Source organism: Microtus pennsylvanicus, chromosome 8 (genome assembly GCF_037038515.1).
Source record: "Microtus pennsylvanicus isolate mMicPen1 chromosome 8, mMicPen1.hap1, whole genome shotgun sequence".
Lineage (NCBI taxonomy): Eukaryota > Metazoa > Chordata > Mammalia > Rodentia > Cricetidae > Microtus > Microtus pennsylvanicus.
This window is the reverse complement of record NC_134586.1, coordinates 79689683-79715463: the sequence shown is the minus strand read 5'-3', so window position 1 is coordinate 79715463 and position 25781 is coordinate 79689683. Positions and strand designations below refer to the sequence as shown.

At 41.9% G+C, this 25781-nt stretch overlaps 1 protein-coding gene across 1 annotated transcript in view; it reads right to left on the bottom strand.

Annotated features, from left to right (window-relative positions):
- Positions 1-25299, bottom strand: part of Hpgds (hematopoietic prostaglandin D synthase) — a 35274-nt gene extending 9975 nt beyond the window's left edge. The window contains exons 1-4 of the mRNA XM_075982070.1: positions 25235-25299; positions 15359-15500; positions 11235-11327; positions 4885-4994 (exon numbers count right to left, since the gene is read on the bottom strand). Of these exons, the coding sequence (XP_075838185.1) occupies positions 4885-4994; positions 11235-11327; positions 15359-15491 (336 nt within the window). The 5' untranslated portion in view covers positions 15492-15500; positions 25235-25299. The remainder of the gene's footprint in view (positions 1-4884; positions 4995-11234; positions 11328-15358; positions 15501-25234) is intronic.
- Positions 25300-25781: the final 482 nt, after the last annotated feature.

Sequence of the window (25781 nt, the reverse complement as noted above, 5' to 3'; positions counted from 1 at the left end):
TTTCCTTTCACAGTACCTGAACCCAAGGTATTTACACCTGTGAGGCCCCCATGCCTCGCCTGGGAAATAAGCCCTGTGGCAGTTCCCACAGACTTAACTACTGTTGAAGCAGTCAAACTTCGTGTGATCAGACCATAGGTTCTAGAGCTTTTCCAGGTGAACTCAAGTCACATTCTTACCCTTGTTTGACTCTGAGAACCTTCCAAACTACCCTGGTTGCTTCTTTGTCTGGAAAGATAGCTTGACAATGACAGCTTTGCACTGGCGATAGCATGTCAAGGGGATGAGAGCATCCCCTGGTGGTAGGATCTGGTAAGGCAGATTCTGGCAACGAGTCAATGAACAGTGTTGGCCATTAGAGGGCACTAAGACAATTGGTTGGTTAAATAATAAACCTATTACTTGTCATGGTGATGCTTTCTGTTAAAGAAGTCATGTGCCAACTACATTTCTAAGATGAGATTGTGGCAAGTATCCCAGAGGAAGCCAGTAGAGGACTGGAATAAAGAAATTGTATAAAGGTGATGTGTTTGACAGTTGTATATGTTTATTTCCATCCTAATTCAATACTAGTGCACATGCTTTATAAGATGAAACCTATATGGAGGTGGAAAAGAGGAGTGAGGACCAGAGCAAAAGGTGGCAACTAACCCTGTGTAGAGTCAGAATACAGCCTGGAACTGAGGGGTCGGGAAGCTGAGGCTGGTGGGAACTGCCAGAGAAGCAGCTTCAAGAGGCTTCTCCTTCATTTCAGGCTAATGGACATGATCTCATCATTCTCTCCAGGAGGCTAGAGGGGCTAAATAGCTTCTGGGACAGAGGGTATCGTAGAAAATGTATTAAGAATAGAAGAATGGTGTGCACATATTCACACTGAATGGTAAATTCCAAAGCCACTGTTTGCCTCTTCTCACTATGTCTAGATGACAGTTTTCTCTGGGCTCTCTTCCCATCACAGCAGCAGACACTGGGAGCCGGAGACATTGGAAGAACCCCAATAAGGAAAGCGACATTCAAATTAATAAACTATTCACATACGTACAACGTCCCATGAACCACAATACCGCAGTCCACCGTGGATTCCAGAGGGTTGCCGAACCCTGAAAGGGACTATAGCAAACTGGAAGGAAAGGAATTTGGCACAGACAAGCAATGGTAGGGCAGATGACAGTATATTCATAAAATAATCATAAAATATCCTCACAAGCAAAACAAAGCACTACATAAAAAGAATCTAGAGATATCTCAAGCAGTGCCCAGTGAGATGGGAGGCAGTATATATGATCAAAATACATATAACATACATGTATGAAATTGTCAAGAAATAAAAGATTTTCTACTTTAAAACCTAAGTATTTTTTTAATTTTATTGATTTTTATTGAGCTCTACATTTTTCTCTGCTCCCCTTCCTGCCTCTCCCCTCCCCTCCCCTTCAACCCTCTCCTAAGAGGTGGAAATTTAGAACTCTGGTTGGGGGTTTCTTTCAGAAAGTACAAAAGTGAAAAGAATGGGAGATATAAAAGATCTCAGCCTCTCAACAACAGGCGTTCTGTGTGAGAAAAATAAGAAGATTAATTAATGGAGAGAGGCTAGTGACGGAATTTTAAAAGAATTTAAGGGTATTTCGTTGACTTTTTCAAACATCTCAGGCTGAATGGACCCAAACAAGATGATGCTAGGCTGTGAGGAAGGCTCGGTTGATAAGATGCTTGCTGCTGAAGCCTGGAGAGTTGAACTTGGATCCTGTCTTCATAGGGTTTCTACTGCTGTGAAGAGACACCATGACCATGGCAACTCTCATAAAGGATTCATTTAGCAGAGGCTGGCTTACAGTTTCAGAGGTGGTTTACTATTATCATTATTATTATTTTACTATTGTCATGGCAAGAAGCGTGGCAATATATAGGTAACTATGGTGCTGGAGAATGAGCTGAGAATTCTCCATATTGATCCACGGGCACAGAAGGAGACCATGTGCCACATTGGGCATAGCTTGACCACATGAGACCTCAGAGCCTGCTTCCAGGGTCACATTTCCTCCAGGAAGGCCACACTTCCTAATAGTGCCACTCCCTGAGGACCAAGTACGCAATCACATTAGTCTGTGGGAGCCATTCCTACTCAACCACCACAGGTCCCGGATGCCCATGGAGAAACCAGGTTCTCTAATACACAGCTATTGCCCCAGCCCTGCAGAGCAGAAATGGAAGGGGGTGTGGGTTTGTAGGCCTGTCGGTCTAGCTGAATTGGTGAGTTTCAGATTCAGGGAGTAACTGTCCTAATAAGTAAGCTGAGGAAGCATGGATGAAGCAGCTGGGCGTTGACCTCTGACCCACACAGGCGTGTGAACACATATGTACACTCAGACACACACAAGAAAGTAAAACGATGGTGCCTGAACTTGCCATTCTATTTCTTTCTTTTCTATTTCTATCTTTTGCTTGTTTATTTGGTGAGACAGGCTCTCAGTATGTAGCCTTGGCAGGCCCAAAGCTTCCTATGTGGACCAGGCTGACCTCAAACTCAAAGAGATCTCCCTCCTTCTGCTTCCAGTGTCCTGGGATTAAAGGTGTGTGCCACTATATACAGCAAAACACATCACCTTAAACATTTAAGAACTCTAGAGAAAATAGTTAGGTTGGCTTAAGCTTGTCAACAGCTGAGAACCTGTGGTATCTTCAGGTGCTAATGAAACATTGCTTTTAACACAGGATTTCTTACCCAGCTCTCTTAGGGTTTCTAGTGCTGTCATAAACATTGTGATCAAAAACGGCTCAGGGAGGACAGGGCTCATGACATCTGACAACTCTCAGGTTACATTCACTCTCACTGAGGGAACACAGAGCAGAAACTCAAGGCAGGATCTGGTAGTAGGCACTATAGCGGGAACTCAGTGAGGGGAGGAATGCTGCTTCCTAGCTCACTCCTATGGTTTTCTCAGCATTGTCTTCCTATAGCATCCAGGGCCACCTGCTCAGGAATAGCCCTAGCCACAACCAGCTGGGCCCTCCCCATCAATCACTAATTTAAATGATCCACAGCATTGCCTACAATCCAATTTTATCTAGGCAGCATTTTCTCAATTGTGGTTCCTTCTCAGATGACTCTAACTTGTATAAGGTTGACAAAACTAACCAAAAACTAACCCAAAAACTAACCAAAGCATCAACCAAACTATGAAACCGGATAAAAATTCAATTGAAGAAGTTACAAACTAATAGAGCATCAAACTTTTGATTTTCTGTATTCATTAAAGCTATTGAAGATGGTTTTCACAAACACAAGAGCACAGAACAGGAGGCTGAACCAGGATAGGGCCGAAAGAAACACTCAGGATGGTAATAAGTGTGCACCATGTGCACAGGGAAACCAAAGCAGGGACACAAGATGGAGAAGCCTGTGCATCTTGTTACCATCACACCTTCTCTTAATGATGTGATCTGTGAAATCCTAGAGGACCTGCTCAAAAAAAAAAAAACAATGACATACACAAGAAAGTGGGCATCACCCTAGAAACAAGACTCAGTCCCAGAAGCAAGGCCTGGCAGGGATGGTGTCACAGGAAGGCCCGAGACAAAGGTTCTGTAGACCCATGGGGCTACAGGGCAGGGAAGGCCTTGAGTACAGAAAGCTCAGCAAAGTGTCAGAGAGGCAGCTGCATCCAGAAACTCTGGAAAGAGAAGGCAGGCTGATATCATTGACTTTGAGGGAAATGTCTACCAGACAGTGTAGAAAGTTTCTAGAAAAAAAAAAGTAAAATGAATTAGGCAAAGGTAAAAACCTGACTTTGAGGAGAAAAAGTAAGAAAGAAAGTATTACTGAAACACTACCATGCATAGTCTGTATTTGCATATACAAAGCTATGTAATCCTAGAAGATTATTTTAGCTCAAAGATTTTTATTATCACCATGTAGAGAGCTTAGGGAAAAAGGAGCAGAGAAGATGACAAAGGAAGAGATAAATTCCCAGCTGGATGTGGTGCTGTACTCCTGTAATTCCAGCACTTGGGAGGACCAGGAGTTAAGGTCATCCTCAGCTAGATAGTGAGTTAGGGGCTAGCCTCAGCTATAAAAACTGTCTAATAAAAAGAAAAAAAAGAGACAAATTCTTACAGATTCCTTAAGAAGTCTATAAGAACTTTCTACAATTGGTAAATCAAATTATATTTGTATATGCTACAGAGATATAATGACACACATTATGTAGTCAACATAATGAACTATTTCAAAGAGAGAGAGAGAGAGAGAGAGAGAGAGAGACCTACATGGTGGAAAGAGAGAGCTGGCTCCCCAAGGTTATCCTCTGACCTCACATCCATGATGTAACTTGCGTGGGTATGTACAGCAATACACATGTGCATACACACACACACACACACACACACACACACACACACACACAAACTTTTTAAAAGAGAAGGGAAGGAAGAATGGAGAAAGGAAGGTGTGTAAATAGCAGAGAATAGCAGAAAGTATTAAAAGCTGGATCTGTGGGCTGGAGGGATGGCTCCTAAGTAAACCACTTACTGCTTCTGCACAGGACCTAGGTTTGCTTCCCAGCACCCACAGGACTGCCTCAGCCATCTGGAACTCTGGTTCCAGGGACTCCCTCTTGTGGCCTGGGCAGGATCCTGCATGCACATGGCGTACATGCATTCCCAAAGGTTCACATGCACAGACATTTTTAAAGAGTGTTTGAAGCAGGGTTAGCACAAAGAACGGCAGGAAATCATTGACCTTGCCTTCATTTTTAAAGGTATATATTCCATATATATAATATTTCATATTACATGAATTAAAAATAACTTTGTAAAACCCTGTAAGCAGTTTCTAGCAGTGATACATGGTTAGCCCCATTTACAATAGTAAGTTTATCACATTACTTTTATATCCTGATTTTTCTCTGCCCACGGAAAAAGCGACATGAAATCGTCCAGTGTGTCCACGACAGCATCTGCTTGGCATTGCTCCAATTCTGTCTTCCCAGCCAGATCTATGGGATAGAAAGAGGCTATTTTGGCCAAAAGACACTTAAGGTCATGCTCAACTTCCTTAGTGATCAGGGAAATGCAAATCAAGACAACTTTAAGATAGCATCTTACACCTGTCAGAATGGCTAAAATCAAAAACACCAATGATAGCCTTTGCTGGAGAGGTTGTGGAGAAAGGGGTACACTCACCCATTGCTGGTGAGAAAGCAGACTTGTGCAACCACTCTGGAAAGCAGTGTGGCGGTTGCTCAGGAAATTCGGGATCAACCTACCCCTGAACCCAGCAATACCACTCTTGGAAATATACCCAAGAGATGCCCTATCATATGACAAAAGCATTTGTTCAACTATGTTTATAGCAGTATTATTTATAATAGCTAGAACCTGGAAACAACCTAGATGCCCTTCAATGGAAGAATGGATGAAGAAAGTATGGAATATGTACATATTAGAGTACTACGCTGCGGTAAAAAACAATGACTTCTCGAATTTTGCATGCAAATGGATGGAAATAGAAAACACTATCCTGAGTGAGGTATCCCAGACCCCGAAAGATGAACATGGGATGTACGCACTCATAATTGGTTTCTAGCAATAAATAAGGGTCACGGAGACTACAATTGGTGAACCTAAAGAAGCTAAATAAGAAGGTGAACCCAAGGAAAAACATATAGTTATCCTCTTGGCTATGGGAAGTAGACAAAATTGCCGGGGAGAAAATTGGGATCTTGGGGGTGGGGTGGGATGGGGTTAAGGGGAGATGGGGAGAGAAAAGTGAGAAGGGAAGGAGGGGGGAACTTGGGGAAAAAGGATGATTGGGACAAAGGAAGGTTGGACAGGGGAGCACGGAAGCACAATTCCTAGTTAAGGGATCCACCTTAGGGTTGGCAAGAGACTTGACCCTAGAGTGGCTCCCAGGAGCCCATGGTGATGTCCCCAGTTAGTCCCTTGGGCAGCTGAGGATAGGGAACCTGAAATGACCCTATCCTATAGCAATACTGACGAATATCTTGCATATCACCATAGAACCTTCATCTGGTGATGGATGGAGATAGAGACAGAGACCCACACTGGAGCACTGGACTGAGCTCCCAAGGTCCCAATGAGGAGCGGAAGGAGGGAGAAGATGAGTAAGGAAGTCAGGACCACGAGGGGTGCACCCACCCACTGAGACAAGGGGGCTGATCTATTGGGAGCTCACCAAGGCCAGCTGGACTATGACTGAAAAAGCATGGGATAAAATCGGACTCTCTGAACATGGCGAACAATGAGGACTGATGAGAAGCCAAGGACAATGGCACGAGGTTTTGACCCTACTTCATGTTCTGGCTTTGTGGGAGCCTAGCCAGTTTGGATGTTCACCTTCCTAGACATGGACGGAGGGGAGCAGACCTTGGACTTTCCACAGGGCAGGGAACCCTGACTGCTCTTTGGACTGGAGAGGGAGGGGGAGAGGAGTTTGGGGGAGGGGGAGAAAGGTGAGAGGAGGGGGAGGGAAATGGGAGGCTGGGAGGAGGCGGATACTTTTTTTTCCTTTTCTCAATAAAAAAAAGAATTAAAAATATAAAAAAAAAGAAAAGAAAACACTATCCTGAGTGAGGTAAGCCAGACTTAAAAAGAGGAACATGGGATGTACTCACTCATATTTGGTTTCTAACCATAAACAAAGAACATTGAGCCTATAATTAGTGATCCTAGAGAAGCTAAATAAGGAGAACCCAAAGAAAAACATATAGGCATCCTCCTGAATATTAACCTTCATCAGGCAATGAAAGGAGACAGAGACAGAGACCCACATTGGAGCACCGGACATAAATCTCAAGGTCCAAAGCAGGAGCAGAAGGAGAGAGAGCACGAGCAAGGAACTCAGGACCGTGAGGGGTGCACCCACACACTGAGACAATGGGGATGTTCTATCGGGAACTCACCAAGGCCAGCTGGCCTGGGTCTGAAAAAGCCTGGGATAAAACCAGACTCACTGAACATAGCGGACAATGAGGACTACTGAGAACTCAAGAACAATGGCAATGGGTTTTTGATCCCACTGCACGTACTGGCTTTGTGGGAGCCTAGGCAGTTTGGATGCTCACCTTACTAGATCTGGATGGAGGTGGGTGGTCCTCGGTCTTCCCACAGGGCAGGGAACCCTGATTGCTCTTTGGGCTGACGAGGGAGGGGGACTTGATTGGGAGAGGGGGAGGGAAATGGGAGGCAGTGGCGGGGAAGAGACAGAAATCTTTAATAAATAAATAAATTAAAAAAAAGAAAGAGGCCATTTTGCATCTACGAGCATACTGACTTTAATTTACTATTGACATGTCAAATAGGCAGCATAGCCATACTTTAGAAAGTGAAGCAGTGTAAAACAGCTGTAAGGCAGAAGACAGAGGCTGGAGGTGGAACTGGAAAAAATTCTAGAAGTCTATGCCCTATTATTCTTTGCACAGTGTGAAAAAGCCTGGAGAAAATCTGACCCCAAATTTCACCATAAAATTTCAACTTTAAGCTGGGCAGTGGTGGAGCATGCCTTTAAACCCAGCACTCAGGAGTCAGCGGCAGGCGGATCTCTGTGAGTTTGAGGCCAACCTGGTCTACAAGAGCTTGTTCCAGGATGGGTTCCAAAGCTACAGAGAAACCTTGTCTCAAAAAACAAAACAACAATAACACCAACAAAAAAAAAAAACCCAAAAAACAAAAAAAAAGAGAAAGAAAGAAAAGAAATCAACTTTAAAAATGATAGAATATCTTAATCCTGGGATTACAAAATGCTTGAGCCAAACAGAACTCAGTCATGCGACTGTAAGCATTTCAACACAAAGATGATAGCCATGGCAACTGCAGCTGCATCCTGGGATCTGGGGCTACTCATGGTCAGATACCTACTGTGGTTAAACCGTCTGAGGCTGCCATACATTGTTTCTGTGTTTTGGATGGCATATTTTTTCCAATCATTCCCTTCAAACTAAAACATTTCCTTCAGGAAAAGAGCCAAGGTTCAAGAGCCCCCATAGCTTAAAAGAAATTGGGAAGAAAAAGAAAGGTCACAAAACTTGCAGAATTCTTAAGACTTTTTCTTTTTAATTTTAATTTTTATGTGTGTGAGTGTTTTGCCTGCTTGTGTGCAAGTGCCCCACATGCTAGCAGTTCAGAAGAGGTCATGGAATCCCTGGAACTAGAGTTACAAACAGTTGTGAGCTGCCTTGTTAGTATAGGAACCCAGTCTGGGTTTTCTGGAAGAGTAGTCAGTGCTCTTAATTGCTGAACCATCTCTCCAGCACCAGTGTACAAGATCTTGAAGCCCTTAGATAGAAAAAGAGTAAACAGTGGCTGGCAACTGTTTTTCACTCACTTGTTTATTTTTTCTAATAATTTCTAAATAATTTTTCCTAAGTCATTGATCTTTCTAAACTCTTCTTCACGGGCGTCAGTTTAAATGATTTGGCATGAAAGTCTTGTAAACCGATTGCTCTTATATTTTTGTATAACTGTATTAAATTACTAAGCATAAGGCATTCCGTGCTGATGATGCACGGCTCGTATAAAGAAAGCCTGAGTGGAGCTGTTCAGGGTGAAGGAACACGCTTGCTTCACATACTTGTAACTTCACGTGTGATTTCCAAGGACTGGTTTTACTCACCAGCCTGAAAAAGTGTGCCACAGGTCCCTCACTTTCCCTCAGCCCTGGTTTGACTTTTTTGGTGCAGGCTTTAGCTGTTACTTTGGGGGAGCTAATGCCTCTGTGGACAATCCTCGTTCTAAATCCAGGCATCTCTCAGGCCTCTTGGCAAATATTTGGAGCTGTTTTCCCTCCAGAACTTCCGGCATCAAATTACCACATACCACACCTCAAACCAACTGTTCTTTTTTTCATTCCAGGAGTGCAAGGCTCCTACTTTGAGCTGGTCCCACAGTAGCTCCAGCTGTATTGAACGAGAGAGACTCCTTGCGTGCCTGGCTCCTCTGGTTGGCAAACCTGATAGGGCAAGGGGTATTGGCAACTGAGGAAAGTAGTTACAAAGAACAGAGAGGGCAAAGACGGGGTGGTAGTGGGTGTCCCCAGTGCTCTGGCAATAACAAAGCCTGACAACTGTGCCCTCTGTGCCCTTACCTGTGGCCCAGTCCTACAAAGGTTCTGTAAACTTTCTCATAGTGTCCACACTCCTCTTTCTGATGACATCTGGACTACTTCAAAAACCTCTAATGTGTGACCAACAGTCTGGACAATCAAGAACAAACTATCCCCACAATAACTGTCCTGTAGTGGTGCCTCCGAGTATGCCACCTTTCTGGGTAACAACGTACATCTGTTAGGGAGGTCCATTCCCTGGACTTTCTAACCGGGTCCAGTGTATTTTGCTAAACAACCCTCTTTCTCTACCCTGCAAATATGAAGGTTCTTGTTTGTTTGTTTCTCTTGTGCCTTTTCCTCTCTACTTGTAATGCTGTAGTCCGGTGACTCTGAGTGAGGTCCATTTGCCTTCTCAGCACTATCTGGAAAATCCTTAATAATGCAAACTTTTCAGGGTCCTCCTCCAGCCTCCTGAATCAAATCTGGAAGCAAGGAAGATGTGTTCAGAAGCCCCGAGGAGACTTTGATGCACACAAGAGTGGAGGACTTGGAACCCTAGGTATCCTCTGATGCTTGACTCCATTGCCCTTTTCTCTTCTAAGCCCAACTTCCAGGACATATTCCATATCCTTTGACTTTTCACTACACAGTTTTTTTTTTGTGTGTGTGCTTATTTTTTTAAAAATTTATTTTATCTTATGTGCATTAGTGTTTTGTTCTCATGTATGAAAGGGTGCTTATTATGTGTTGAGCCTGGTACCCACAGAGGTCAAAGGTCATTTGTCAGATCCCCTGGAACTGGAGTTACAGATAGTTGTGAACCACCTTGTGAATCCTGAGAACTGAACCAGGTCCTCTGCAAGAGCAACAAGTATCTGTTGTGGGAGGCCTCTTGTTCATTTCCTGGCCACCGGGCAGTTCAGACCCAAAATAATCACACAGAAACTATATTATTTAAAAACACTGCTTGGCCCATTAGCTTTAGCTTCTTATTGGCTGACTCTTACATCTTAATTTAACCCATTTCTGTTAATCTGTGTATCGCCATGTGGCTGTGGCTTACCTGGTAATGTTCCAGTGTCTGTCTCCAGTGGGGCTACATGGCTTCTCTCTGACTCTGCCTTCTTTTTCCCAGCATTCAGTTTAATTTTTACCCTCCTATCTCTGTTCTGCTCTGCTCTGCTATAGGCTCAAAGCAGTTCTTTATTAACCAATGGTATCCACAGCTTACAGAGGGGAATCCCATACCAAGTATTCTTAATACTGAGCCAAGACCCAGCCCCTTTTATGTCTTTAAAATAAATATATTTGTCCCTAAGATGGGAATCTAATCCCTAGGGGTCACTCGAGTGCTCAGCATGCTTGGATCATAAGATGGTAGCAGTGCGGTGAAATGGAAAGACTGAAAGTGGAAAATAGTGATCCTAGCATGCTAATTAAAAAGAAAAAGGCTTAAAAAATTTCAAAATACTTGCTTTTTTACTAAAAAAAAATAAAGTGGGAAGAGCAGGAGAGGGGAAGTAGGAAGTGGAGCATAATGAGAGAAAGGCAGGGGCCGTCTCAGTTACTTCTGCTCATTTCACGGTGTGTGAGCTAAGAAGACCCATGATAGCCAGTAGAGGCAAGGATGCTATTTTTTTAGTTTTCTGAGCATGCTCAGAATGAAAGACACTGAATTATGATTATAATAGTCCAACAAGTTCCAGCCTTCATATGTTGTATGTATTTCTGGATAATCATAACACTCAAAACTAGCTTGACATACCAACCCAATTTTCTAGCTAGATTTTTAGAACGACATAATGGCGATATCAAGAGATACAAGAGGGGGAGGGTCTGATGTGGCAGCACATGCTGTATTCCAAGCATGTAGTAGGCTGCTACAGAACGATCAAGGGTTTAAGGTCACTGTGGGTTATATAGCAAATAGCAGGTAAGCTAAGACAACACAGTAAAACCCTACATATGAAAATCTGCAATAACAAAATAAAATAGCTGTCTACGGTATTCATAGAAAGTTCTACTAATGTAGATGGTACATTTATAATGTTCTAATCTTCAGAGCCATTCCTAATTGCACCATAGTTAAATAATACAGTTATTAAATAAATATCAAAGAAACATCACATTTTTTTCCAGTTAATCAAAGTCTTAACTACAATAAGTACATTACCTGTGTTTTTGGTCAAGTATCTTGCTATCGCAAGACTCTGATGAAGCGTCAGTCCTCCCACCTTCAAAACAGGGATTTTGCCAAATGGAATAGCTAAAACAGAATAAGCCAAGGGTCATCTTCTGAGCAGAACCAGGAGGGTTGAGAGAAGCCAAAACAATAGAAGCAAGGTATCATATACATCACGAAAGTCTTAAATATAGAATATACACATGACATATATTTACAAGCTTCAAAGTATTTTAAGAAGCACTATACTGTTGCCCTGTGTCATGGAGATCGTCTCTTCATGCACATGAGCAGGTCATAGATGGGATAGTTGTTAGGGTGGGTGTATTGGGTGGTTCTGTGTGTCAACTTGACATAAGCTAGAGTCATCAGAGGAAAGAGCCTCAGCTGAGGAAATGCCCCCTTGAAATACAGCTGTAAATATTTTCTCATTTAGTGGTCAATGGGAGAGGGCACAGCCCATGTCTGGGTGGTGTCATCCCCGGGCTGCTAGTCCTGGGTTCTATAAGAAGGTAGGCTGAACAAGCCAGGGGATGCAAGACAGTAAACAGCTCCCCTCCATGGCCTCCGCATTAGCTCCTGTCTCCGGGATCCTTCCCTGTTTGAGTTCCTGTCCTGACTTCCTTCAGTGATGAACAGAAATGCTGAAGTGTAAGCCTAATAAACCCTTTCCTTCCCAACTTGCCTTTTGGTTATGGTGTTTTTGTCACATCAATAGAAACCCTAACTAAGACAGTGGGCTAACCGAAAGGCCCAGGATGTGGGTCTGGATGGTAGCTGAGCAGGTAAGTCTAGGCTACTGGGACCACACCCCTCAAGTGAGGGGCAGAGTCAGCTCTCTTAGGCCCATGACACCTGGGCCGGCTCTTCCAAGCTGATGGTGAGGGGTCGCACCAACTCTCTCCATGCAAGGACCAGTGTGGGGGATCAGCCCTCCTCCTGCTGTGAGGGGCAGGGTCAGACATCCCAGGGTCAGTGAAGGGCAGGGCCAGCTCAGCAAGTCCTCAGATTTCAACTGTAGGATCTCCATGACTGGGGCAACAGCAGGATCCCTGAGGGGACTTTTGGTGATGGTCCAGTGATGATGGTGCACTAGAAGCCTTGACAACCAGACCAAAGACTCCCTGAAATGAACATTTATTTGGGTGGGGCTAACTGGACAAAAGGCATGGTGCAAGGCACATTGATGCCCCTGATGCCACTAGGATGCATGAAGAGGCAATAGAGAGGTGGGAAAGACAGAGGACTAAGATAGATTTTTATTGTTGTTGTTGTTTATTTTGTTTGCTTTTAATAATTTTTGAAGGCAGTTCTTTTGGAGGGCATGCTGTAGGGATGAAGGGCAGATATGGAGGGCCTGGGCAGTGAGTGACATTTGGGTACATGGTATGAAATTTCCAAAGAATCAACAAAAAATTATGTTTAAAAACAAAAGCACTATGCTGCTTGAGCTCTATGCAAGCCCCTCAAAACATTTCTTCTTAAAAGAGACAATTTCACATTCTTTAGTGCAGTCTTTACCTTTCAGTAGATTTAAAAATTGGATATAAAGTCAGTTAAAGAACTAGTGATAAAAATCGTGTATGCATGGTCCATGTAGCTCCATTGGTAGGGTGTCTGCTGATATGCACAAGGTCTCACACAAGCCTCTAGGTTTGATCCCCAACACTGCATAAACTGGGTGTGCTGGCTTATGCCTGTAACCTTAGCCCTTGTGAGATGAAGGTAGGTGGGTTCTAGCTCATTTTAGATAGTGAGTTTGGATAATGTCTCAACATAAAAACAATCAATATCAAAATTGTTTACAGGGATACCACATGCTACACTCCTGAATTGTCTCATTATAGATTTATCTATAAACTTAGTACTCTTTAAAAGGCTTACTCATTGTGTGTGTCCTTTGTTGGCATGTATGTAAATGTGCCATGTGTCTAGAGTACCTTTGGAGGCCAGAAGAGAGCATTGGATCCCTTGGAACTGAAGTTACAAATGGTTCTGAGGCACTATGTGGGTGCTGGAAACTGAACCCCAGTCCTCTGCAAGAGTAGTAACTGTAGTAGTATGAGCGGCGGGGCTGCGTTCCTGGCACCCAGCCGCCCGCACGGCTAGTTTTATACCAGAAATAATCACACGGAAACTGTATTCATTTAAACACTGCTTGGCCCATTAGTTCTAGCCTCTTATTGGCTAGCTCTTACATATTGATCTAACCCATTTCTAATATCCCTGTAACACCACGGGGTGTCTTACCAGGGAAGATCTTAACCTGCATCTGTGTCTGGTAGGAGAATCATGGCAACTCCTTGATCCAGCTTCTTTCTCCCAGCATTCTGTTCTGTTTTCTCTGCCTACCTAAGGGTTGGCCTATCAAATGGGTCTAGGCAGTTTCTTTATTAATAAAAAATCACTCCCACATCAAGTAACTGCTCTTGATCAGTGAGCCATCTCTTCATCCAGATATTTCACTTTTATAAATACCTGCTTTAAAGCTATATTAATTTTATTGTCTCAAAATAGATCACATCAGTTACTTTAAAACATATTCCAGCAATTATAGATTTTGACTTACACATGAGCTAAGGAAGTTTTATCCTAGTCTTATTTTGAGGAAGGGCATTGTAAGGTATATAATAAAACGCAGAAGCATTTTGTACAAATATAAGACCATAGTAAGTAACATTCATAGTAATCAGTAACTTCCACCTTTTTCTTACTTGAAGTTTTTACCTTTGTGAGAAAGTAATATACTTTTATTATAGAAAATTCATAAAACTTAAAAATATTTCTACCAGGTAGTTATAGTGATTGTAGCATTCTAATTAACTTTCTATTTTGTATTAGTTAATCATGTCAACTTGATTGGGTTGAGGGATGCCTGCATCAGCACCCACACCTTGATTGGTTGAGGGATGTCTGCATCAGCACCCACATCTTGACTGGTTGAGGGTGTGCCTGCATCAGCACTCACACCAGACATCAGATCATGCATCTCTGATCCAGTGAACAGTTTATTCTATTGACCAGTTCTAATTTCAGATGCATGCCGTGAGTGGCCCTGTGGGAGGTAGGACCTTACTGGAGGAAGTGGGCTGCTGGGGACTTGCCTTCCATTTCAGTTGTAACCTCCCCGTTGCTTTCTCTCAGCTCCCAGCTCTCACATAATGGGCAGCTCTGTTCCATCACGCCCTTCCCACCATGGCGTTTCTTTCCTCAGGCCCTAAGCAGTGAGCAGACTACACTGAAACCTCTGAATACATCCTTTCTTCTCTATGTTCTTCCCCCATTTCTGTCACAGCCATGAAAAACTAAATATTAAAAAAAGTACAGTGCATGGGATATTATTATACAGAGTCCCCTTTTCACTTGATGCTATCTTTGAAACCTTTCTGAATCAACGGACCACCATCATTTCAATGATCATGAAGGGCTTTAGCATGTGTATTGACTACAACTTAGTATCTTAGGTTTGGGCACATAACTATTTTGGTTAAGAAGAAAAAGAATGAAGTATAGATTCTATGTCACGTAGAACTCACACAAGGACTGAGACCAAACCTCCATGTATACACCAAGTGAGCACAAAGTCAACTCCTTTCACTTTGGGGGAAAAGCACAACTTTGATGACCAGCCCAGTGAGTAAAGTAAGCGCTGTTCAAGGCCCTGAAGGGCTGTGAGCAGGACAGAACTCCAAATACGACGGATGTGAACTGATGAGCTTCATCTCAAGCACACAGGGGAGAGGTGGAATGTGGAGCTTGAAAGGGAATGCAGGACGAAACTGTCACATGCACATCAGTCTCCAAGCCCTCAGCCCTGAGAGATGGTGTTAACTGTGGTCTCCTCAATAAGGAAATGATGTCTGCTCTTGGTAGAGGCAATATTCAAGCTGACCTCAGCTACCCAGCTTTTTCTATAGTTCTGAGTCATCTATTGAGAAAGAAGATGATAAAATCCTGAGCAAGCTTAGAGAGCAGTATGCATCTGCTTGGTTTACCTGAACTGATGCTTCTCAGTGTGAAGCTCTGTAGGATAGGGCTTGCATTTCCTGCAGGAAGGATGAAAACCCGTGAAATACATTCTCCCTACATTAATCTGAATGATTTATGGTACTTACTTGGTTTGATTTTGGGCCAGTCAGCTTGTTCTATTCTGTGATCTTCATACTTTATGTCCAAATAAGCAAATATATAACGAATAATTTCTGCTCTCCCCCTTATATTAAAATAAATCAGTTTGTATTTTGACATGATGTAATTCTGGAAAGACAAAAAAGAGACATAGCATTTTTTTTCATTTTTAAATTTTTTGATAGTTTCATGTTTGCATGTGTATATAATGACTTTTAGTCATTCCTGCCAGGGACACTCTTCCATGCCCCCCTTCTTCCTCTCCCACTGAAACTGTTCTTCCCAGCAAAGCTTAACATCATTGATTGCTTTTTGTGGGGGAGGGGCAGCCCCAACAGTGAGTGGGCTCCTGAGAGGACAGAAGAAACAGATGAGGGGAAGGTTGAGTCAGATGCCCAGATTGGAAGACTTTGCAAGTCTGACTGACTAGCAGTCAGAAAATTTATTTATACAGAGTTCAAAAACATTCATGATTTTTCAAGAGATACAGATCACATCATTTTGTCCTGAGCACACTTCTCTAGTATACCTGGGGTTATAGGTTTAGTCCAGATGAAAGAGATTTTCTTATCAACCCCATATCCCTATTCCTAGAATAGAAATATTCTACAGATTATTTCAGCTTAAGCAAGCATAACATAGCAGCAGTTCTCAGGCTGGCAGCAGTTCGTGATTTCAGGATGTTTTATATAATACCCAAGACAGTGCAGTCAAATCACCGTGTGTTCAGCATTTTATTATTAATTTTTAATGGTCAGTCATATTACTTGCAAATTAGACTGAGTCTGAAATCTTTCTCAGGCTTAGGGACTGCTGGAGCTATTGTTCAATTCTTAATATTATGTATATTTATAATTTTTAAAATTTATTTATTTATTAAAGATTTCTGTCTCTTCCCTGCCACCGCCTCCCATTTCCCTTCCCCTCCCCCAATCAAGTCCCCCTCCCTCGTCAGCCCAAAGAGCAATCAGGGTTCCCTGCCCTGTGGGATGTCCAAGGAACCCCCACCTCCATCCAGGTCTAGTAAGGTGAGCATCCAAACTGCCTAGGCTCCCCCAAAGCCAATACGTGCAGTAGGATCAAAAACCCATTGCCATTGTTCTTGAGTTCTCAGTAGTCCTCATTGTCCGCTATGTTCAGCGAGTCCGGTTTTATCCCAGGCTTTTTCAGACCCAGGCCAGCTGGCCTTGATGAGTTCCCAATAGAACATCCCCATTGTCTCGGTGTGTGGGTGCACCCTTTGCGGTCCTGAGTTCCTTGCTCGTGCTCTCTATAAAAATTTGCTAAATAAAAGAATTCTTTTGTTTCTAAATGAGGTAACATCACAGCAACCTGATGTCAATCAATCCTTTTAGAAATGACAAACCTTAATCCCTTGCCCTTCTTTATTCTTGTGTGACATTCTTACATCACCTATATATACTGTTTTGTAAGTCTAGTCATTCTAGCTCTTATTGCTAGATTCATTTGAGAGGCTTAATGTATATGTGCTCCTCTATCTTGTAGGTTATATTTTTAAGAAATTCTAAGTACACTGTAAAGGAGTTCTGTGCTCTGATCTGCTGCTAATTCTCCTAGCCTACTAAACCTAGTTAGCCTCTTCTGAATTCACAGGCTTCTAAAGATTTTGTTCTTGAGTTTGTGTAGGGGCAGATAACAATCTCCAAGGCAGAGAGAAGACCCCCAAGTAGGGTCAACTAAGGTCACTTCCCTGAAAGCAGGGGTAGTACATTGAAGACTTCTTCAGGGGTATACAGAAATTATTTCCTCAGAAAGGACATGAATAAATCATTATACCAATAGCCCTCCCAGGGTGTAACACACAGAGATTCAAAGTGAGAATAAAGGTCATCACAGACCATATAGCCTGTGACTCAGTTTTGCTGGAATTTGTCAAGCAGCTATGCTGGCTCCATGACCTTCAATGTTCTCCTAGGAGATGGCTGGGTCAGCTTGTAAACGCTCAGACTGACACACACTGCAGAAAACTCACATCATTTTAATGACTGACTTCAACAGATACAGCTGTGGAATGTACGCGGTGATATAACGACTGGGCAACTTACAGGCGTTTGCACTTGCAATTGAATTCTACTGTTACTCTGAGTCTTCGGGCTAGTTTACAGAGGTTCCCTGAATTTCAGAGTCTACTTAAAAATGTAGATATTAATATAGACTTGGACAGTAAGAATTGCATTAGTAATTGTTACTAGCATTAATAACTACTTACTCACATTGCAGATAAGAATAATCGTTAGCTACCACATACTGATGCAATAATTGCAGCAGGTACTTGAAAATTGTTCATTTAAAGTGATGGATTACGCTGAGGGTCCAGTGTATGGTGTGCCAGAGGCTTTGAACCAGACCAATGAGAATTTTGTGGGTGGGGCTGATTGGACAAAGGGTGTACTGAGTGATGGCCTGCAGTTCCCGATGTCATGAGGATGAGTGAAGAGCTTTTGGAAAGATGGAGAAGTGAGGTGCTCTGTGTTTGTTTGTTTTGCTCTGAATCAATCTTTTTTTTTTGGCTGGGGGAGGGGAAGGCTGCAGAGGTGGGGGTGATCATGGCAGGATTAGAAGGTGAGTGGGTTTGGAGTGCTTGATGTGAAATTCCCAAAGAATTGATAAAGAATTATGTTATTAGAAAAATAAGGTGATGAATTAAAAAGTTTCTTTTCTGGGTTGGTGAAATGCAGTGGGTAAAGGCACATGCTGTGTAGACCAGGTGACCTGAGTTCAACACTGGGAACCGATGATGTGGCGTCTTATGTCTGCAATTCTAGCACCAGCACTGCTGTGATATGGTGGGCACAGAGACAAGAGAACGAGCCTAAAGCTCAGTGAAAGCAGCACACGGGTAGAAATAACAAGAGAAATCCTGCCTCAAAAACAAGATGGAGAGAGAGATAATCCCCCGAAGGTCAGTAAACTTGCTTGCCTGCTAAGCCTGGCCACTTGCAGTCTATCTCTGGGAGAGTCATACATGTGAAAGGAGAGAGCTGACTTTATAGTGATCTGTTCTAATTTCCACATGTGCACCATGGCACACACGCTTCATACACACACACACACACACACACACACGCATGCACACATGCTTCATACACACACACACGCATGCACACATGCTTCATACATACACACACATGCATGCACACATGCTTCATACATACACACACATGCACACACATATACATGCAAGCAGTCAATAACTAGTTAATTAAACATGTAAGGTAATAAAGATTCTTTAGAAATATATATTACAAAATTATAATTTTTACTAAAAAGTGAAAATATTTGTTATGATTCCTTATTGTATTTATTTTAAATATTAAAAGAACACACTAGCCCGCAGAGTGTGAAATTGCTATTCCTAGTTGTCGTTTGCTCTGAAGAGCTTTTCATAAAATTTGATTATCATATATAAGCTTCTACAGTAGAAAAATAATGTATTTATCCTAACATACCTTGGCTATATATGCAGATACATATGTCCACTGCATTAAGAAATAAATATATAACTTTTTTCAGTCAAATATCCACAAATATTCGTGACCACTGTGTGAATTCTGGATAAAGGGGTTGTTTTATTATCAGTATGAGGTTATGCTACTTTATATTGTAGCTTACTCAAAGGAGACTTTTAAATTTTTTGTCTATCTGTATTTCTCTGCAAACATATTATTCAGTATGAGATTTGGAGATACAAGCACATCTGACAAAGCTTATCTTTTCCTCTAGAACATTCTTTCAACAGTTGCGACATTAAAGAAACTGTTCTTACACGTTTCTCAGGTCCTGGGTAATTTCATTCCAATGCAAGGCAAAACTTCTAATTCTACAGGTGCAAAATTCCTGACTGGAAGGCTCATACTTGTCAGGTTAGATACGTGTATTTTGGCAACATTAAAAAACAGGTCAAGATAAATGCGACTGGAAATAATTACTGACTCTAAAATATTTAATATATTTAAAAAGGCTTTGCACAAAAATAAGGAATTCGAAGTAAATGTGTCTATGATCAACAAAATACAGAAAGAAATTTCACAATAATCCCTAGGAGAAGTTTTAGTGCCCTATCTAAACTTTTTTGTTTTTTTGCCTCCCTTCACTAAGCAGTTCATGTCTGTGGCCATAACCCCACTCTATTAAAGCAAGCCTGCTTCGAAGGGCAAAAGTAGACCTGTCTGACCTGATAAATTCAGGTGCAAGGCCAGTAGTGAGAGAGCAGGAGACAGTGTGGGGGGGGTCATCCCTACCACCTACTATCTCAGTGAGCTTGGGCACGTCTCTCTTCTGGCTTTAGATTAGATTCTTTACCTTTACATTACCTAAAAAGCCCCCATCCATCCGAACTCAAGGAGCCTAGCCCCCCTCCTTGAGCTGATGGTTGCTGTAAAGGCAGTCATTGTCTTCAGTGGTGTGCCCACATGTTCAAGTGGATAGCTCCACTTCCATGTCCGTGCGACACCCAGGCTGACTTCAGTGAGTCACAGAATGAGGACAAAGTGAAACAAAGATTCAGGAGCATGGAAGCCTGTTCCCAGGAAGGGGTTTGGTGGGGCAGATGAAAGAGGCGGAGGGAGCATGGCTCATTATTATATACATAACCGTCAAAGGATGCATTGGTTTTAACAAAAGTCCTCAGACAGTGTGTAACATACTCTGTGAGCTCAGAAGACATAAATGAATGGGAGGGAGGGGACAGCACCGGTCTTCCCCGAAGTGAAGGGAATGATCCAAGTTTAGATGATTTCATTGGACTCGCATCCTCAAGATCATGTTATTTGAGAAATCATCCTGCTGCTAGCACAAAGAAATGACAAGTTGAAATAGAAAAAGAAAAATTAAAAAATAAATTGTTAAGCTAAAAAAAAAGACAAACCACAGCAAAAAATATTGCCAACCAAAGGATCATATTGGTAGTAAAACAGTTCAAAAACCTCAAGTTAAACTACAGTCCAACACTTAACGGGAAAACTTTAGAACTGTGTAATGGAACCAACCAAAACAAGACAGTAGAAATGAATACTGACTTGGCAATAAGTTACTGCCATGGTTTCCCAGGTAGAGTTTCCTTAGCCACAAAGGTAAAAGTAATCCTTACCTTCCAGTAGCTTCAGAGAAAAAAAACATTGGGGAAAAGACAGAAATTTAAAAAAATAATTCTAGATAATTTTACTAGCATGTATTTAAACATCATAAATACTAGTTACTCAGAATTAGTTGTATATGAATAGACAGAAATGCAGGGACAAAAGGATTGATGTCACTGTGTTCTAGTAGGTGTCCTTCTATGTGACAGACTGCTCTGACAAACAAAAACAAGCCATGCTGTAACCTCAACAAAGGCTAAGTAATGTTTCTCAAAGGCATTTATGGGCTGGAGGGGTCTCTGGGCTGAACATGCGACTCTTGCAGAGGACCCGGGTTCAGCTCCCTCATCTACATTGTGTGACTCACAACAGCAGCTACAGGGGAGCTGATGCCTTTGGCCTGAGGACACCTGTATTCCTGTGCACACACATACACATAATTACAAATAATAAAAATAAATCATCTAAAAGACATTAAGCATTACCATTCAGTTGTGATCAAAACTCTGAAGGAAAAAAAAAACCCATTAAGCAACTAGGAATTGGGACTTCATGAAAAGACTGAACAGTTAGAAAATTTTTCTTTCTTTCTTCCTTCTCTCCCTTCCTCCTGCCCTCCCTCCTTCTTTCCTTCCTTGAAACACAATTAATAAAAACTCAGGATCAGACACTGGTTCAACCTGAAGGTCCAAAAAGTAAAACTGGCTCTTACCTTGACCTCAGTCTAAAATAGCAATTCTGCCTCCTGGAATCTCAGAAGGAGACTGTTCTGAGAGCTGTTTCCTCCTGTTTTATATTCCTCTCTAGGGCTGGGATTAAAGGCATGCACCACCATCACTAAAGGCATGCGTCACCCAGTTTCTATGGCAACTGGTGTGGCTACCTGGATTAAAGGTGCATGTCATTGTGGTTACTGGGATTAAAGGTGCATGTCATTGTGGTTACTGGGATTAAAGGTGCATGTCATTGTGGTTACTGGGATTAAAGGTGCATGTCATTGTGGTTACTGGGATTAAAGGTGCATGTCATTGTGGTTACTGGGATTAAAGGTGCATGTCATTGTGGTTACTGGGATTAAAGGTGCATGTCATTGTGGTTACTGGGATTAAAGGTGCATGTCATTGTGGTTACTGGGATTAAAGGTGTGTGTTACCATAATCTGGCCTGTAACACAGACCAGTGGAACTGTTTTAAGTCTCAGATCTTCAGGCAGTCCTTATTTATTAAAATACATCTGAAATGTCACTACATGGTCCTTCCTTTCCTTCCTTTGCTGTTTTATTCTAGATTTTTCTTCCAACATAATATTTTTGTTGATTACTGGGGAATTTCACATAATGTACCCAGATCACATTCACTTCCCAGTCCTCCTAGGTTGCCCCCTAACCTTGTGACCTCTCCCACAAAAAAGAAGAAAGAAACAAAAAAAAGAAAAACAAACAAACAAACTAACTAACTCAGTTTATTTAATGTCAAGAATAACCATACTTATTACATCCCAAATCCTGAGCAGACCAGTTAATTTAGTAAAATAAGATGGCAATAAATAACGTGAGAAATATCAAGGAGAAGACTGTTATCTACATTCAAAAGTCAAGACAAGTCTGATGTCAACTTATCTGTGAATTTCAAATGGTAGGTCAAGGAAAAGAGAAGAACTGAGGGGAGAAGCTCACACTGCAGGCAGCGAGACTATGGAAAACACCTTGTAAATAAGGAAATATAGTGTTTGTTCAAGTCTAGAGATAGAAAGCCTGAAAATAACTCTGCTCATATGCGGGTATCACATTTCAGTAGGGACAAAAAGGGGCAAGACTAAGAAAATATACATAATTAGACTCCGATTTGCCTCACATAAGAAATGCCACCTAGGTGGGCATGGTGGCCCATATTTTTAATCCCAATACTCAATAAGCAGAGGCAGGCAGAACTTTATGAGTTTTAGGCCAGCATGAGCTACATAAGTTCTAGAATAACCAGGACTACGTAGAGAGACTTTGCCCCAACTAACCAAACAAAAATGCCACTCAGGTTATTTGGCTAAACCTGATTTGGATAGAACCTGAGACCTCTGGCATCAATCCAAGCTCATTTTTTTCTTTTTTTTTCTTCTTCTTTTTTTTTTGTGGCTTCATTTCTGTCTGAACTTTCTGCTCCGATGTTGTATTTCACATAGGAAAAATGGCATTTACTCCCTGAAGAGAACAGAAAGTTAAAGAACAACAAAACAAAACAACAACAACAAAAAAACCTTACCAACTTTCTCAACACCCCAAGGGAAGCCTGATTGAGGAGATAGAGATTTGGAAAATAGCATGTAGATTCCTTTAACACTTGACTGAGAAATAAAAGCCCTAGGTAAAGCTCCCAGTTGTGAGCATACATGGATTTCTATCCAATGTTAGATTAAATTCTTAGTATTTGGCAAACTTGCTAGGAAACACGGTTTTGCGTGGTTAGTAGAGCTTTTGAGAAGCTCTCTGCCTTGTGCACTTTCATTCTGTTAGCTTCACAGCTATTTTCCCCTTGCATAATACTGTTATTTTCAGGTGATTGTAAGAAAAACATGGAAGCAGTCAACACAGTGACAGTTTTAATGTGATTATTGATAGAATGGGAATTATGGCAAAATCACTTAAACTTGAATAGGCAGGATCTTACTTTGACTAAGAGAATACAGTTAAAATATAATCTAGTATATTTAGTCTATATGCCAGAAAGACGATAGAAATCCAAAGTCCACTATCAGACAAAATGACATCAATACTAAACTGCTACATTAAACATATTTTTCTTTTCTCTTCTCTTCTCTTCTCTTCTCTTCTCTTCTCTTCTCTTCTCTTCTCTTCTCTTCTCTTCTTTTCTTTTCTTTTTTTCCAAGACAGTTTCTTTGTGTAACAGCCCTAGCTGTCCCGGAACTAGCTGTTGTAGACCAGGCTAGGTTCAAACTCACAGTGATCTGCCTGCCTCTGTCTCCCGAGTCCTGGGATTAAAGGCGTGAGGCACCACTGCCCAGCTACATTAAACATCGTAATAAAGGTTCCATAAGATAAAAAGAAGAGGGCACATTTGGAGTAGTTTTAGAGGGTAGAAACCTTACAAATAAGAAACATTAAATAATTTTCTAATTTTCTTCCAGTTCCTATCTTTTTTCCTATCAGTCTTCCAGTTTTCTGAAGCAGGCAGTGAGACAGCACTTGCCACAGTGATGGCTGTCAAAGACGCTGGCCATGGAGACTCCAGCCCCGCATTCATCTCTTGACACAGGTGACTGATTTTGCCTTTTTTATTCACATTCCGGTATTTCATGACAATCAACTTAACCTTCTTTGTCTTACGCTTGCTCTTCTTGGGAGTGGTGCGAGACTTCCTGCATGTCTTGATCAGAAGTCTCACCGCAAGACAAAGGGTGGGTTGTTTTTGAGTGTTGTAGTCTTGCAACATCCCACTATCTTCATCAGGTCACAAGAACCTTTGCTGATTGGGAGGATGGCCTTCCTTACCCTGGATCCTGGCCTTTTCACCTTCAGTTTGTCTGTGGTTTGAGCCTGAGCATGCTAGCCTTCTCCAGAAGGGTCGTTACAACATTCTACATCTCAGTCATGATTCGACCACAGATGATCAATTACAAGGACAATTTTATAATATACTTAACAACCATGTCTTAGCTGAGCTCTTACATTTCAATAAAAGACATTTGTAACTCAAAGACACTTGGGGCTTCCTGCCAGGTCCTTTTCACATGTCCAGCAATTCTGCACTAGCTTGGGTGTGAAGCACGCAGCCGAAAGCATACGTGGTCTAGCCAGTAGTCCCTTTGCAGTGTGCCTTAGCCCCACCCACAGCAGATCTAGTGCAGTGGACATGGTACAACGCTTGGCCCTCAGTGCATAGACTCTGGCATTTTAAAATGCAGAAGCTGGATGCAGAGAACCACTGAGGGGGCTATTTTCCACAGGAAACCAACTTCTGATACGCTTTGGCATCTAGTAATAGCAGGCATTGCTCCCTAACAGCTAAGGGAATGGAGAGTACACCAACTTCCCTCATTTCATAGTGCCCCGGGGGGACATTTTTAGTTCAGGTCTGGAATATGTACCAGATTGGAGTGAAAAGCTTAGATCAAGAGAGGAATAGAAGCTTTAACTAAGTTGCCGATTTCAAACACTGAAGTTTTAATTATGAGCCAGTAAGTGGAGATCTCTATTTTTTTAATAAAAAAGCAACTAAATACCATTTTAGAGGCTTGTCTTCCACTAACATCTGCACACAAGAAATAACTAAACTTCTCTTTAGAGTTTCTAGCTCGAACTTCTGAACTGAGGCAAAAGTCTTAAGTTATCATTAAAGCTGAATGGTGACAGAAAATAGTTCCTGGACAAGCACAAATTTCAACAAAATATGCCTTAAAATGATAGAATGAGATGTAAATCAAACCTCTGGACTTGAAAGAAAAAAAATGACCATAAATTAAATTTTGTATTATTTTATGCACCAAGGAAAATCATCCGGGAGAGTTCCTAAGAAGTTGGAAAGTCTAATGCAGACAGGATATTTTTTTCTCCAATAGTGATGGTATTTTAGGAATTTTTAAAACCTTTTGATCTGTGTCTCTTTTACAGATGGTCATTTGGTTTCCACATAATCATGAACATAAGCAAGCTCAGCATGAGCTGTTGCTATAGGGTGGAGCATACAGATCCTACCACAGTCCCAAGCTGGGGAAGACTAAAATTGAAAGAACGAAGAAATCTCACCACTTACCTATGAAGACAACAGTGTCACTGTCCTGTGCCCTGTCTCTGTCTTCGTGTCTGTGCTGTGGTTTCTATGATGAATAATTGAGAGTCACAAGACAGCAAGAGGCTACTTCCTCCACCTAAAGCCTTCCTTCATTTCTCACATGAAATGCACGTGAATGCTCGGCTTCAGTGCGGCTTTTACCGTCATTTTATAAGCTCCGTGTGAATAATCCAGCATATTTGCATAAAGAGTAAAGTCACAGTCGCAGGTGCTTGTGTGTACAGATTGCTACATGTTCTTTATGCTTAGTCTTACACCACAGGCTTCTGGGGAATGAGAGAACAAGTTCAGTCACATTCTTTCAAATGTCTTCCTTCTTCATTTCACAGTCTCCCTGGATGGAGAATCCTTTGCTCTGGGCCTTCTCAGCAGTGCCCACCTCCAACAAACTCACCCCTTGCTCACCATATCCGCTTCATCATGTTTTCTGACAGAGTGGTGCCTTTTATCTGTTTGCCCACTCCTGCCGTAAAGGTAGTGTCTGTGACATTTAGTACCTGGCTGTTTC